We start from the raw sequence: 14,204 nt of genomic DNA, 5'->3' as shown, positions 1-14,204 counted from the left end.
CCCCCGGTGTGTAGATAACAGACTGCGGCACAACACGCACGTCAGTTAACACTGTCTGCACACTTTCTCCCTCTGGAATCCGTCTCGATGCTTTTTGCCAAAAATACGTTTGTGTGGCGAGAGATTTGGCCAATACAAATAGGTCCCCGATGGAAATGGTTATGCCACCTGGAGATGCAAAGCCAAGGGCAGCCCTACACTACCCGGAACAGTGGACTCGTGTGTGACAGTACTCAGTGTGACCTTTGTCCTTTCGTTCTTTTACTTCTCTTCTGTGTTGTGCTTTTGGCATTTAAGAAATCTTAAAAAGCGGCTAACAATGTCTAGATATGGGGAGGGATATGTTTTAGAGGGAAGTTTATCGTTTTCAAATGAATTTGTAATCATGCAGGAAAGAAATTGGGCACTTAAAAACAAAGCCTCTCTCTCCTTTGTTATAATGAAAAATACTATTATGTATAGCACCCTCCATTCTAATACTGCCTCTCATGTCCATTGTTTATCCTGGTTGGCGCAGAAATCCTCATCGGATGCACGCCACACGTGTGCACCGCCCGTGGGGGCCTTGCAGGCCTGTCCCTGCGTTCAGGCAGCTCAGCTGTGACAGAGCAGATCTGTCTTTCCGGACTAGATCGCAAGCTCTTTGAAAGCAGGGGACTGCTTAGTGGCTTTCTGTCTGTCTTGCTGTGAGTAGCTCCTGGCCACAGCTTTGCCAAAACGCCAAAACAGCCCGATTTGTCCCATTGGAGAGGGGTTTATTTTCCTCTCAGTTGTAGAACATGGAAGAAAAGGCCTGGGTAAATAGAAAACCCTGCTCTAAGACATAGTTTGATCCTTTTCTTTATGGTGGAAGTCTGACAGCTTTTCATCTTGTAACAGAAATGCAGCCCTAGTGAGGTCCTCTCTCACAGACAGCCGTGTCCGAATTAAAGAGGTCACATAAGGCATCCTTTAAGAAAACAGTGCAAACCTGAAACCTGTGTCCCCAGTGCATCGGAGCAGAGCACGCAGAGGTCCTTTGCTTTCCGGAGCTGCAGGGCGCAGCTGCTGCCCGGTTCAGTATGGCTTTGTACCTGGGGAGAGAACACGTTGGTCAAATGGGAGCTGGTCGGCCATGGAGGTAAAAGATCCGAAAAGACGGGCTTTGGCGTGCCCATCCGGCACCACGGTGGGGACAGGTGCTGAGCCCAGAGCATAGCCCGGGGCCCCCAGGGGCCGACATGTTATTGTGGTGACAGATGTGTCAGGTGGTGTGAGTCTGTGGTCACCAGACCTTGAATTGCGTGCCATTTGGTCGTTAAGTAAATATTTGTTGAATGAACTCCCCTGGTTTGAAATCCGTGCTTACTTAACAGCCTTCTGATTAATTGACTGTATGATCACAAACAAATATTATGCCTAACAGAAAATGTGTGCTTAATAGCTAAGAGATCCTTAGCTCTTTTGGTCATTTAATCAGGTAGAATGCTTCCAACCGCAGTTGGCAGAAAACCCAACTGAAAATCCTCCAGGTTGCATAAAAATGTGTTTTTTCAAATAAGTGTAGCTGAGGCTTCAGGGCCGGTCGGTTCAGGAGCCCAGCTGTGTCAGCGGGGACCTAGATGCTTCCCCTCCCTCCCCTTGCGGGGTGAGCCCCCGTCCCCTCAGACTTTTAGGTGGCAACTCTTTGTCATTGGTGGGGACATGCTTCCTCATTTCCATCCACAGAAAAGAGTCCTTTCCTGCGTTTGTGAAATAGAAGTCCTTCTTACCCATCTGACTGGGCCACATCTGGGCAAGGGCCTGCCCCTGGACCAGTAACACCTTGCCCTGAGAGTGTAAGCCTGGCTTTCCAGCCCAATCACTGGCAAGGAGGAGGGAGCCAGGAGGACCATTATCAGCTTAAAATAATCAGACCCCTGTCCTCAAGCTTGGGGGTCATGTGTGCCTCGGTCACTTGGCTCCTTGGGGAATGGATGCTAGGCAGGCAGCACCTACTGCAACAGCTTCTGCTGGGGTCTCTAAAACACGTAGGTGCCGTTCAGTTTCAGCCTGGCCCAGTTCCTGATCTTCCTGAAGAAGACGATGGGCTTAAATGCTCTCCGGCCCCCGGCCCCCCCCCCCCCCCCCCCCCCCCCCCGCACAGCCGTGGGAAGAGCGTGGGCCTCACGTCGGGCACGCAGATGAGGGTCCCTTGTCTCCCTGGGAAGAAAGATCGAAACGTCTCGTATGGTTTCACAGACACTCCGCACTTGCATTTGGTCTTAGTTTTTATTGTCTTTTTGAACGTGCTGATGATATTTGGTGTTTCGATCACGGTTCCTCTTCAGACTTACTTGGACTGTGGTAATACTCTTGGGAAGAAAATGTGAGTTGGCTATTTGGTGGCTGTTACTCTTTGCCCACTTTTGTTATATCAGCACTTTGAGTACTTTTGTCACAAATATGGATGTAAGCGAGGATACTGTACCTGCCACATAATTTGTAAGAATGAGGTCCGTGTTTTGGATTATCTTTTTAATATTAAAATCAATAGAGACCTTCATAATCTAGACATGACGGGTAAAACTATTGATAAAATTTCTATTAAAGTATATTTTGTTATTATGTAAATAAGTTCTTTAAAAATGTTCACAACTACAAGTTATAAGTGACACATTTTTAATCCCTCTGGTATATATTAGTAATAAAATTAATTTTCCCGAGTTACGTTTTCCCAAGAACAGTGTCATTTCTAGCTGTTGAGTGACAGAAGCCTTCGGGTCAGTGTCCTCAAATATGTGCTGATCAGAGGTTCCCTGGTACTAACCTGCTGTTGTTTCCATTCTTGGGCCAGGAAATCCTTCCTTATTGAAAAACCATTGGCGTGTGTGGGCAGAGTGGTAACGGTGACTTCCTCCTAGATGAGCGGTGAAGTCAGGACACAGCACACAGAGCCCTTGGCGTCCACTGTCTCTGAGCTTCCCCCGGGCAGTGGGGGGTGAACACTGGGGCCCACCCGTGAGGAGGCTGAAGGGTCAGGGGCTCTGCCCACCGTCCCAGAGCTGAGGAGGGGTGGGGCAGGAATCTGAGCTCAAGATTGTCTGGCCTCACGTTCCCCAGGGTAGTCAGATTCTTCCTTCCCTTGTCTTTCCCCCTGCAGAAATCTCCTCCATAAAATCTCTGAGTGCCGACCCAGATCAAATGTTCTTCCTGGATCTCACTGCTCTAAGGCGTGTCCTAGGCAAACACTGGATGTTTAACATAAGTCACATAAGTTCGATCCCGAACTCGGGGTGAAATCGGGGACGGGGCGGGCACCAAGGCTCGTACCTTCCAAACTAATGTGGAGACCGGGAAGGTTCTCAGGGGGTGCCCTCAGAGATCTGCGTCACCTCGGAAGTCGCACGTTCTGCTGGGGTATTGGGGGCTTGCTCCATAAACACAGTTCAGAAAGCCATGTTCTCTGCATACAGCCTCATGAAATTCCACCCACCTCTTTCATCACGCTAGAGCATTCTCTGAGACCTGCACTAAAGCACTCGGCCTTATTTCTTCCCAGGGTTTTCTCCTCCCTATGTCTAACTCAGAGCCAACATTCTACTCTTCAGAATTCCCAGAACTCGTCTCCTGGCTAAGGATGGCTGATTTTATTAGGTCTCTTCACTTCTGGCTGCTGCACTGGCCACTGACTTCCTTTTCTGGGCAGTTTTCCACTTTAGGAGAATAGTTTCTTTTAAAAACTTACATCAAGCAGAAGCACCTAAGAACTTGCGGCTTTGATGCCGGCCGGCTGGCCAGCCCTGCTCGCTCCCCTGCTGACTGCCCTTGGTCCACACAGCAGGCCGCAGTGGGACGGGTCCTAATGAGCACTCGGGCAAAACCGCAGGCCCTGGCCCGCCCCCGGCTGCCACTGGAGGGCCTGGGCTGCTGATGTTAAATCCACAGAGGCTCCGATCCCCTGTGCTGACCTCCAATGCAGACCCAGGCAGACCTCGGCGGACTTGCAGCGCCCCCCTTAGCCCTGCTCTTTCCCCCTCCCTCCCTTCTCACTCCGCCTGCCTCCAAGGGTCATGTGCTGCCCGGCTGCCCACACCTTCCTTCCCCTAAGCCAGCATTTCAGAGGCTTCTGAAATACCAGTCATCCTACGTCCTGTGCTCTGCTAACTCCTCACTGCTGTCATCAGATAACCTTGGGGTCATTCCTGATTCCGCAAGGTCGCCTGGCTCCCAGCCTTCCTCTCCACCCCAACTCCTCTCTGACCCTGGGTGACTGCTCCCCCATACAGAGGGGTCCGTCAACCCCTGAGCATCCCAGGTCTGTGACTTCAGCTCTCAGCACCCTCTCTCACCTCTGCTGCCCCCACGGAGGGACTCACTTCCCTGGCTGCTCACTGGACATGTGTCCCCTCTGATCACACCCACCCAGGTTTCACTCGCAGAGCTCCGGCTCCGGGTCCCCACCGCCCCGCCCCTTCTTTTCAGGCAGTGAGCTGCCCCCTCTCCAGATACGACGACGCCCACGCCCCCTCCTTCCACCTCTTCTTCCTCGTCCTTCCACTGCACACGCTTCGCAGATTCCAAGCCCAGCTTCCCAGGGACGGAGCTCTCTGTAGGTGCAGATCACTAGGCTTGGGGTTTCCCCTTCCGTCTGGGTGCTGAGTCCATCGGCGGTGTTAACCCTCCACTCAAGCCCTTCCTCTCAGTGGCAGCCCAGGACAGGGAGGAGGATGCCACCCTGGAGGAACTCACTTCTCCAGCCGGGGCACTCACTCACCTCCCCGCTTATGCTGTCCCCTTGCCCTCCTGTCTCAGAGGAGAGGGGGTCTCTCCCTGTCGGAGCCGGACCCCTGCCCTTGGGGTCGGGGGCTCCCGTCACCCACCACCCCTGTCTTTTTCTCCCGGCAACTTCCCCCTCTGCACCCTCCCGGGACTCCCCTCCTCCTCTTCCCGCACAGCCAGGCTTCCTGTGACAGTCTTCGGTACTTTTTCTCTCTGCGGCGGCTCCCTGACTCTTCAGCTGCCTGACTGCGCCCCTGCCTCCAGTGAGGGGGACTTTACCCGGGGTGCGGGCGGTCACCCTCACTGGGCACTTGGCAACCGCCGTCATCCTACGTGGCTTCCCTCCTCCGTCAGCCCCTGTAGAGACTGCCCCTGCCCCCGTCTCCGCCCCGCTGGCTCCAGGGTGTTGTCAGTGTAATCTCTCCGGATCTGCACTCCTTATCTTGCCACGAGATGGACTCCTGCACAGAGGCTTTAGCGTTCCTTCTCCCAGGGGCTGACGGCACCCACCAGCGGGGTCCCCCAGCCAGAAGCCAGGTCCCCGCAGGCAGGGCCGCCCTCCTGTGCTCCCTTTCCGACCTTTGGAAACCTAAAAGCAAAACCACCGCCTGTGGGAGCGAGTGGGAGGGCCAAGGACATCTTGTCTACTCACGGGGCCTTCGTTTGCTTGAGGCCCCAAGGTCAGGGTGGACCGTCAGCTGTTGAACAAACACGCTGTGCCCTGCAGTCCCTTCCCAGCTGGCGTCCTGCTGTTGGAGGGGCCGTTGGTGTCCTTGTGGTCATAGCTCCCGTCCTGCTTCGTGCTTTCTGTCTGCTCCGCTCCGGGAAAGGAGAGGCTGCTGAGGGGAGAGTGTAGACTCGGGCAGGGGTTTCCAAGGAGGCTTCTCCTGGAGTTAACCCTTTGGCTTCGTTCACCACTTCCTGTTGGAGTCTTTCCGCTCCTGATCACTGTTTGTCTTCCTGAACTGCTGGCACTTGCTCAAGACCGATTTCTAATTGTTTGATACCGTCCCTGTTATTTTTCTCATGAAAAATTGAAAGCACATTAGTAGCATATACCCAATTTTAGATTTCCTCTTTTGGGTTATGATCTTTTCCCTGCCTCAAGTTTAATTCATTCTGACGAAACCCTCATCAGCTGAGTGTCATTACCAGAAATTGGATGCAAAACATTTCTTTGTGATTTTGAGCCCACAGATTAACACTCAGTGTAATAAAACACCATCAAATCTGATGAAAGTAGACATGATTATTTAACTACTTTAAGTTAGTTATACAACCTAACTGGGCATTTTCCTTTGTTAATTACTTTGTAAAAAAGTCAGGCCATTTTGCAGCTGTCAAGCGTGGTACACGCTGGCGATAAAAACAGGATCAGTTGGTGAAACCAATGCATGTGGATGTGGGGCCTGTGGGGGCCAGTGTGAGAAGCCCGCTGTTGTGAGAGACCAGCGGACCTCGAGCACTGAGGACAGAGCACCAGGCTGCCCCCCGCCCCCCCGCCCCGTTCTGTACTGGACTGCATGGGGCCCCCGCCCCTCTGGAGCTCAGGGGCAAGGACGAGGGGGAAGTCCAGGTCCCCGTGTGTTCACTGGGGCTCCCCACGGGGCTGGGTGCTTGGTCTCGGTGCGCGTTGACCGAACACGCGCGTCTCCCAACAGGAGAGGCTGGCCTTCTTAGCTGACGCCCCTTCCTTCCTGGGCACCGTTTCCCTCCCGGGGCACATCTGTGGGTGCTTCCTTCAGTTTAGGACCATGCGTCGTAAATGTGGGGTTGTTACCTGATGATATTACCTACTGTATTTTTAAGAAAACTTTTAATTGGGAGATAGAGTCACCATCAGTTTTCAGGGAAAAAATAGAGATCTCATGTCCCCTGTGCCCTGTTCTCCCCAGCAGTGGCACCCACGAAACCCGCACAGGATCTCAGCTGCAGGACCCCCACGTCCTTCCGTCCGCACAGCTGCAGACACAGCACCTCTCCGTCCCCGTCCCTGTGTCCGGTCCCCGGCGCACACTCCTCCTCCCCCCCGCCCCCCGCCCCTCCTCAGCCCCCGGCAACCACTGACCCGCTCTTCACCGCTGCCATGCCGTCATTGCGAGAGCGTGACATAAATGGAGTCATGCCAGGTGTAGTCTTTGGGGACTGACTTTTCCCCTCAGCATCCTTGTCTGGGGATTCGGCCAGGTCGGGGCACAGGTCCGCAGTCTGTTCCTTTTTCCTGCTGAGTGGTGTTCCTAAGTTAACCATTCACCTGCTGAAGAACAGCTGCATCGTTCCCAGGGTTTGGGCTTTTACCAGTGCAGCTGCTGTAAACGTTCGAGTACAGGGTTTCCCGTAAACCCAAGTCTTCAGTTTCCTGGGACAGATGCCTGGGGTGCAGTGGCTGGGAGTTGCGCGTTTAGTTTTTTAAGAAATCTCTGGACTGCTGTCCAGAGTGGCTCTGCCATGTCACATCCATCCCCACCAGCAGAGGGTGAGCGGTCCCGGGTCTGCGTGTCCTCACCAGCATCCGAGGTGGCCCTGTTCTCTGTGGTGGCCATGCCAATAGGTGTGTAGTGGCGCCTCATTATGGCTTTAATTTGCATTTCCCTAATTATTGTCTAAGGATGTTAAAAATACGTTCATGTGCTTATTTGCCATTTGTATATCCTTTTTGGTGAAATCTCTTCATGTCTTATGTCCAAAATTGTTTGATTTTTTTTTCACTGTGGACTTTCGAGGGATTTTTTAAAAAATGTATATATCGTAGATGCTACTAGTCCTTTGTTGGTCCTTTGCAATGTCTTGTAGATCATTTTCCAGTCTGCAGTTTGTCTTTTCATTGTCTTAACAAAGTTTGCTACAGTGCAGAGGTTTCCAATTTTGATGAAGACCATTTTACTAGTTTTTCCTCTTCTGGATTGGGGGGGTGGTTGTTTGTGTGTGCGAAATCTAAGAACTCTGATTAGCCATACTTTCTGAAGCTTTTATATTTTTCCTAAAAGTTTTAAAGTGTTTTATCTTTAAGTCAGTGATTTATTTTGAATTAATTTTTCTTAAGATATGAGACTTAGGTCGTAGGTCATTTTCCCCTATTACGGATGATCACTGCTTCAGTGCCATTTGCTAAAAAGCTAACTTTCTCCCATTAAATAGTTTTTGCACTTTCGAAATTGATTGGACACATTAGTGTCTGTCCGTTTTGTTGGTGCTCTATTCCGTTCCACTGACCGCGTGTCTCTCTCCCTTCCAATAATCCCAGAGTCGTGATTACTGTCGCTGCATTCGAATCAGGTGAAGTGACTCCTTCCACTTTACTCTTATTTTTCAAAATAGTTTTAGTTATTCTAGTTCCCTTGTCTTTACATTTAACTTTCAGAATAATCTCGGCTGTATCTACCAAAAAGCATTGCTAGCATTCTAGTAGGGACTTTATTAAACATATGTATCAGTTACTAAGTCTGGTCTTCTAAGCCAGTGCACACAGCATGTCTCCTCGTTTACTTAGGTTTCCTTTTGTCTCATCGGTATTGTGTAGTTTTTAACATAGAGTCCTTTACATGTTTATCTCGGCCTTGTTGAACTCATGTATTGGTTGTAGGAGGGCTTTTTTTTTTTAGATTCCTTGGATTTTCTATGTAGACGATCATATCTGGTAGTAGGAAGAATTTTATTTCTCCCTTTTTGATCTGTGTGTCTTTGTTTCTTTTTCACACCTGGGTGCGCTGGCTAGACCCCCCTGTGGGTACTGAGTGGGAGTGGTGGGGGCCGCCTCCTCACTTCCCTCCCTGGCGGGGGGGGGGGGGGGGGGGGGGGCAGAGCAGTCTCTCACCGACACAGTCAGCTGTAGACTTTTTCAGCTCCCTTTCTCGAGTTGAGGGGGTCCTCCTCTGTCCTCGGTTCTGAGAGTCTTTATCATGAGTGAGTGTTGGTTTTTGTGAAATGCTTTCTCTGCGTCAGTTGATATGATCGTGTGACTTTTTTCTTTTCACCTATTTATAGTGTAATTATATTGATTGATTTTCAAATATTTTAGACTTTCATCCCTGAAGTAAAGTCCATTTGGTCATAGTGTATAATTTTTATATTATATATAGTACTGAATTCAGTTTGCTAATATTTTATTAAATATTCATAAGGGATATTATTCTGTAGTTTGTTTTGGTCTACTACTGTCTTGTTCCAGTTTGGGTGTCAAGGCAAAAACAGCTCTATAAGACATCCTGGGAACGTTTTCCCTCCTTCCGCTTTCTCAGAGAGGTTGAGTGGATTGCTGTTGAGTCTTCTTCATGTTTGGTAGGACTCTCTAGTGAAACCCTCCTTGTTTTAAAATTACAAATTCAATTTTCTTTATAGATCTAGGTCTGTGTAATTACCTGTTTGATGTTGGGTGAGTTGTCATGCATTGTGTCTTCGAAGAGTCAGCCCCTTTCATGGATCGAGAGGTTTTGTGGGTCGAGTTGTTCGTGTTGTTCTTTGTCACCCTCTCCACGTGGCGATGTGCTTGTTTCACCCCGACACTGGTTGTCGGTGCCTCTCCCCTGGTTCCGTGTCAGTCTTCATACACAAGTGGGTGACGGATGGCCCTGCGTGTTGGCCCCCACGCTGTTTTCTTCTCACGGCAAGGTGGGACGTTGGTGCAGAGCTGCCGGCACCAAACTCCCATTCTCACCTGCTTGGCTGTTAAGCACCGCCCAAACAGGCGCGTTTTAGCCGTCTAGAGACGGCCTGCTCCGCACACCCTGTGAAACTGCATTCGCCATGTGATCCCCTCTGATGAGACAAGATCTCAAGCTGCTGCCGCCTGCCAGACTGCTGAGCAACGCCACCCAGACACCTAAGTCCCTCTGATGTCCTGTTCCCCTTCTGGGCACCTGGTCAGGGCGGTCCCCTGCGGTGCGGGGCTTCCCCTCCCACCAGCTGTCCAGTGCCACCCAGATCAAGTGTGTGCAGTGCAGGGCCTGGCACACGCAGGTCCCCATTCTCTGTTCTCCATTCTCCGTTCAGCCCCAGACCCCTGAGCGCGGCACACCCGCGCTTTGTCTGTCAGCCTCACTGTTCTCTCCGAGGAGCCTGCGCTGCTTTTCATGGACTGTTTCTCTTTTGTGTTTCTCTTTTGTGGTTTCTTTATCAATGAAACTCAAAAGTTTAAAAAAAGAAGAAGAAGGGAATGAATTTCTCAAAGCCCAAACGTCTACCAGGGTTTTTCTTTTGTATAGAAAACATTTGAAATTTCTCGGGTGTTTTCCCTATCATGCATATTCATATTTCTTTGAACAGTGGCTAGAAAAGGAACAGATTTTATTTATTACAAGAGTAGTTTTCAGGCTTCCGGCAACAAAGGAAATTGTCCCGAAAGCATGGTTTAAAAACCTCTGAACTACCATGTAAGCCGAGTACCAAAAATGTGAGAAGGTAAGTCACCCTGTTCCTTGTCGTTTTCACAGAGCATCGTTGCCTCATTTTTTTCCATTAACAGCCAAGATTTCATTAAGCTTCATGATTGTAGTCTAAGAATACATGTATAGCTCCTGCTTTAAAGTTATTTTTCACGGTCTCTCTTGTTTTTCAGATTTTTTGTTCAAGTTCTTGGTTATTGGAAATGCAGGAACCGGCAAGTCGTGCCTACTTCACCAGTTCATTGAAAAGAAATGTAAGTGGCGGGAAAGGGTCACGGTCTCACGCACACCTTCTCAGAGCGCCCTCTTGCTCAGCCTGGCCTGGCGGCTTCAGCCTAGCGCAGCGTCCACCCCAGCTAGCTCTGCACTGCCGGGGCCTGGGGCCGGCTAGGGTGGTCAGCATTAACCTTTTATCCCCCGCCCCCCCAGGAACAGAGAGACTTTCCCCCCTGGGCAGACGGCGTCCCTGGTTCCCAGGGCGGTGACGTGAGTCTCACAGTGGGGGATGTAAGCTGGGGTGGAGGGGGGCTGGGCAGGCTTCGAGCTTTTAGCTTGTCCTCCGGTCATCGCAGATGTTCCCCTGCATACAGCTCGCTGCGGCTGGGCTCGCCAGCCGGGGCTGCCCGCCTCCCTGCCCGTCCACACCGATGGTGTGGGTTTCTCCAGCAAACAAACCCCTTCCGAGCTATCGCCACGCAACACTCAAGTTCCTGACTCCCCCACAGCTACAGTGTGCCTTGGGTCTCGTTTGAGTTTTGTTTACTCTTGTCTTTTCCTCTGAGTCCCTGGTTTCCAAGTTTCTTTTGAGCGTCTTTGGTTCCCTTGTATTTCTTTAGAGTGTTTCTCCATTCAAGGAGTTGACACTCTTCATTCCTCATCTGTGACGGAGTTGCAGATCTGTCCCTGGCGGCATTTGGAGCGCCACCGCAGGGGACAGACGGGGCCCCTGGCTCTCTCGTCTGTCGTAACCAGCTCTGAGCCCAGGCTCTACCGCACGGGGTTTGTTTCAGGGGGTTTGAGAAAAAGCTTTATTCTCTCTGAGAACAGGGGCTGTGCGGGTCATGTGTAAAACAGTGACCGCTTGCCCGCTGCCCACCGGGGAAACGAGTGGCTAAAGCGAACGACACTGCTCACAGATTTAACCCTGGACTTGAGTGTTGCTTGTTTAAGTCAGTCAGCCTGTTTCCTTACAGTCCTTACATTAAATGTCTTGTTCTCTTTCTTTTTCAGTCAAAGATGACTCAAATCATACCATAGGAGTGGAGTTCGGTTCAAAGATTATAAATGTTGGTGGCAAATACGTGAAGTTACAGATATGGGACACAGCAGGCCAAGAACGATTCAGGTAGGTCTTTCTCCAACATATTAAAAATATTCGAAAATTGCACTTGAAATAATCAATTATGTTGTCTTAATATATGTGCCGTCCCCCAGCCCCTCCCACAAATGTTAGAAACTTCACCTCCAGAAGCTTTAAGACGAGCTGAAAGTCAGTCTCTCTCCCCAGAGCATCAGTTGGCCAAAGAGCCCCCTCGAGTCTGTCCCGAGTGAGTGCGTCCGAATTTCGGGGCTAATCTGTCCGTGGAGCCAGGGAGGCCGCTCGGATGCAGCAGTGCATGCTCTGCAGCGTGCTCAGAGATACAAGGGCACACGATAACACAGTGTTTCTGCATATTTCACTTTTTAAAGAGAATTTTCAAAACTGTCTGAAGAGGTTTTGTTTTTTACATTAACAAACTGTGTTTTTATGGTCGGTGCACACAGTACTCTTCTCTCGGCCATGACTGGTGCTCCCGGCGGTGGCCCCGGCTCACCGCAGACGCGGCCCCGTGTTCCGTGTGCCGTGGCTGCTGGAGCAGAGGCAGAGCGGTGTTTCGGGTGGGCTGCTGGGACACGCACCCAGTCGGAACAGAACAGACTGTCACGTTTCAGAATTCAGTTAAGTAAAATTAACTCTCACTGCAAGCATTTCACTTAATTATACACTAATTAATTGACCTGAGTCGGGTTCATGCTGTATTCTAAATGCTCAGTAATTGTTTGCTTCAGAAGTAGTGTAACCATTTTCAGTCACGACCATTCTTCTGGAAGCGCCGGTTAAACCTGTTATGTCTTCTCACTCCCCAAGTCCCACCGAAATGACTATAAAATAACTAAGGTGGTATCAACTAAGATGAGAAAATTTTAATGAAAAAGGAGACTGCTTAGTTGTGATTAAAACATTTCGGAAAAAAGGTTCCAGATAAGAAGTAGACGGTGTGGTGACCGACTGACAGCAGAGGGAGCTGCACGTGAGAATGCTGGTCGAGGGGGAAGGCTGTGTCTTCCCGGCCGGACCCAGGACGGGCCGGGGCCCGGGAGCTTCAGGCTCTGCAGGAGGGAGGGCTGAATGTTCACAGTGCATGCACAGTGAGAGGCTCAGTCTCCGAGCTGAAGCAGGGACTAGGCCCCGGGTCAGAAGGCACCGCGGAGGGAGGGCCGGGGTTAGGCAAGGGCTGGGAGGAGGGTGATTCATGGAAGGTCTGGGACCCTCACCCTCTTCCCCCACTGCTCCCCTCGTTGCTGGGAGCCAGGAGCATATGTTTCAGGAAGGAGAAACGAGTCTTCTCCACAGAAAAACAGGAGCCGCAGAAGGAAGGCCTTGGGATGCTAACATTTCCGTTTCCCCAATAAACCAGCCCAGTCTCTGTCCGTCCATCGTGTGGGGACGTCTCGCCGAACACTTGGAGTGCTGCTCGTGGAGCACTTCTTGTTCCTCGCTCTCGAGTACAAAGGCGCCAGGGCTCACCAGGCGTTTGGAGAACGCTTCTAAAATAAAAGAGCCCAAAGGAAAGAAAATAGTAACTTTCAGGGGACAGGAAAAAAAAAACACTGAAACTACAGTATCCTCAGAAATAAGAGCAGAGATCACATTCAAGTAATGGGAACAAAGTTATATTTTTAAAAGAGCAATTAAAATAATATTAAATAGAGTAGTGATCTTCCAGGAAGTTAAACAAGAAATTTGAGATGAAAGGGGAGAGACGACATAAAAAAAAAAAAACCCACGCAGAATTAATGCAGGAATTCCAGGGCCTGGCTGCTAGGAGTTCAGAAGACAGGGGCCGAGGAAACAGTCAACGAAAGTTTTCCATTGAAGGATTACGATTCCAGACGTACTCGCCTGCCCTACGCCAAATACAAATAAGTGAGTGGGAAAAGTGTCCAGACAGGGCAGGTCGTGTGAAATTTCAGAGCGCAAGGGATGGAGTGAAGGAACAGAGATTCCAAGAAGAAAAACAGTCGCATGTGAAGGATTGGAAATGGGAATCGCACGGCCCATTCACCAGCGTCATTTGGAAACTAGAAGATACTGAAGCGTTGCCTTCAACACTCAGCACGAAAAACTCTTTTCCAACCTAAAATCTGAAATGTAACCAAACTGCCAATTAGATGCAAAGGTAAAATCAGAATGCCTTTGGATATGCAAGGAAGCAGATGGAGGTTATCTTAGACACTACAGGAGCTTATACTTGACCCAGAAAGAGTCAAGCAGGAGCTTATACTTGACCCAGATACAGTCAAGCCAGTAGGGGCGGTCCTGGGCAAGAACGGGAAGTGTGCCCTGGCTGGCGTAGCTCCGTGGATTGAGCACGGGCTGCAAACCAAAGCATCGCAGGTTCGGTTCCCGTTCAGGGCACATTCCTGGGTTGCAGGCCACGGCCCCCAGCAACTGCACATTGATATCTCTCTCTCTCTCTTTCTTTCTTTCTCTCTCCCCCCCTCCTTCCCCTCTCTAAAAATACATAAAATCTTTAAAAAAAAAAAAAAAAAAAGAATGGAAAGTGTCACTCGGAGACATCTGAGATGGTGCTGCCAGCCAGCAGAGTGGGCATGACGGGTATAGGTGAGCTAAAGATCCTTTATCAAAGCAGGAAAGTGACAAGCTCTAAAATTAATAATTCAAATCATTGATAAACTTTTTTAGAAATACCAAACACATACCAGAAAAATGAAACTGTAAGGTTCTTCAAAGTAAGGATTTTTTATATTTTGGATTTGTTTCTCCAGAGCCCAGAGTAGTGCCTAGCACATGGGTGTCCA

The 14,204-nt window shown here is 50.1% G+C and overlaps 1 protein-coding gene across 1 annotated transcript in view; it reads left to right on the top strand.

Annotated features, from left to right (window-relative positions):
* RAB4A (RAB4A, member RAS oncogene family) overlaps positions 1–14,204 on the top strand; it is a 32,721-nt gene that overhangs the window by 4,655 nt on the left and 13,862 nt on the right. Inside the window, exons 2-3 of the mRNA XM_028531178.2 lie at positions 10,295–10,375; positions 11,352–11,466. Coding sequence (XP_028386979.1) covers positions 10,295–10,375; positions 11,352–11,466 — 196 coding nt within the window. The remainder of the gene's footprint in view (positions 1–10,294; positions 10,376–11,351; positions 11,467–14,204) is intronic.

Source organism: Phyllostomus discolor, chromosome 15 (assembly GCF_004126475.2).
Source record: "Phyllostomus discolor isolate MPI-MPIP mPhyDis1 chromosome 15, mPhyDis1.pri.v3, whole genome shotgun sequence".
Lineage (NCBI taxonomy): Eukaryota > Metazoa > Chordata > Mammalia > Chiroptera > Phyllostomidae > Phyllostomus > Phyllostomus discolor.
Note: the sequence above shows the minus strand (reverse complement) of the source record. Positions and strands in the feature narration are given on the sequence as shown.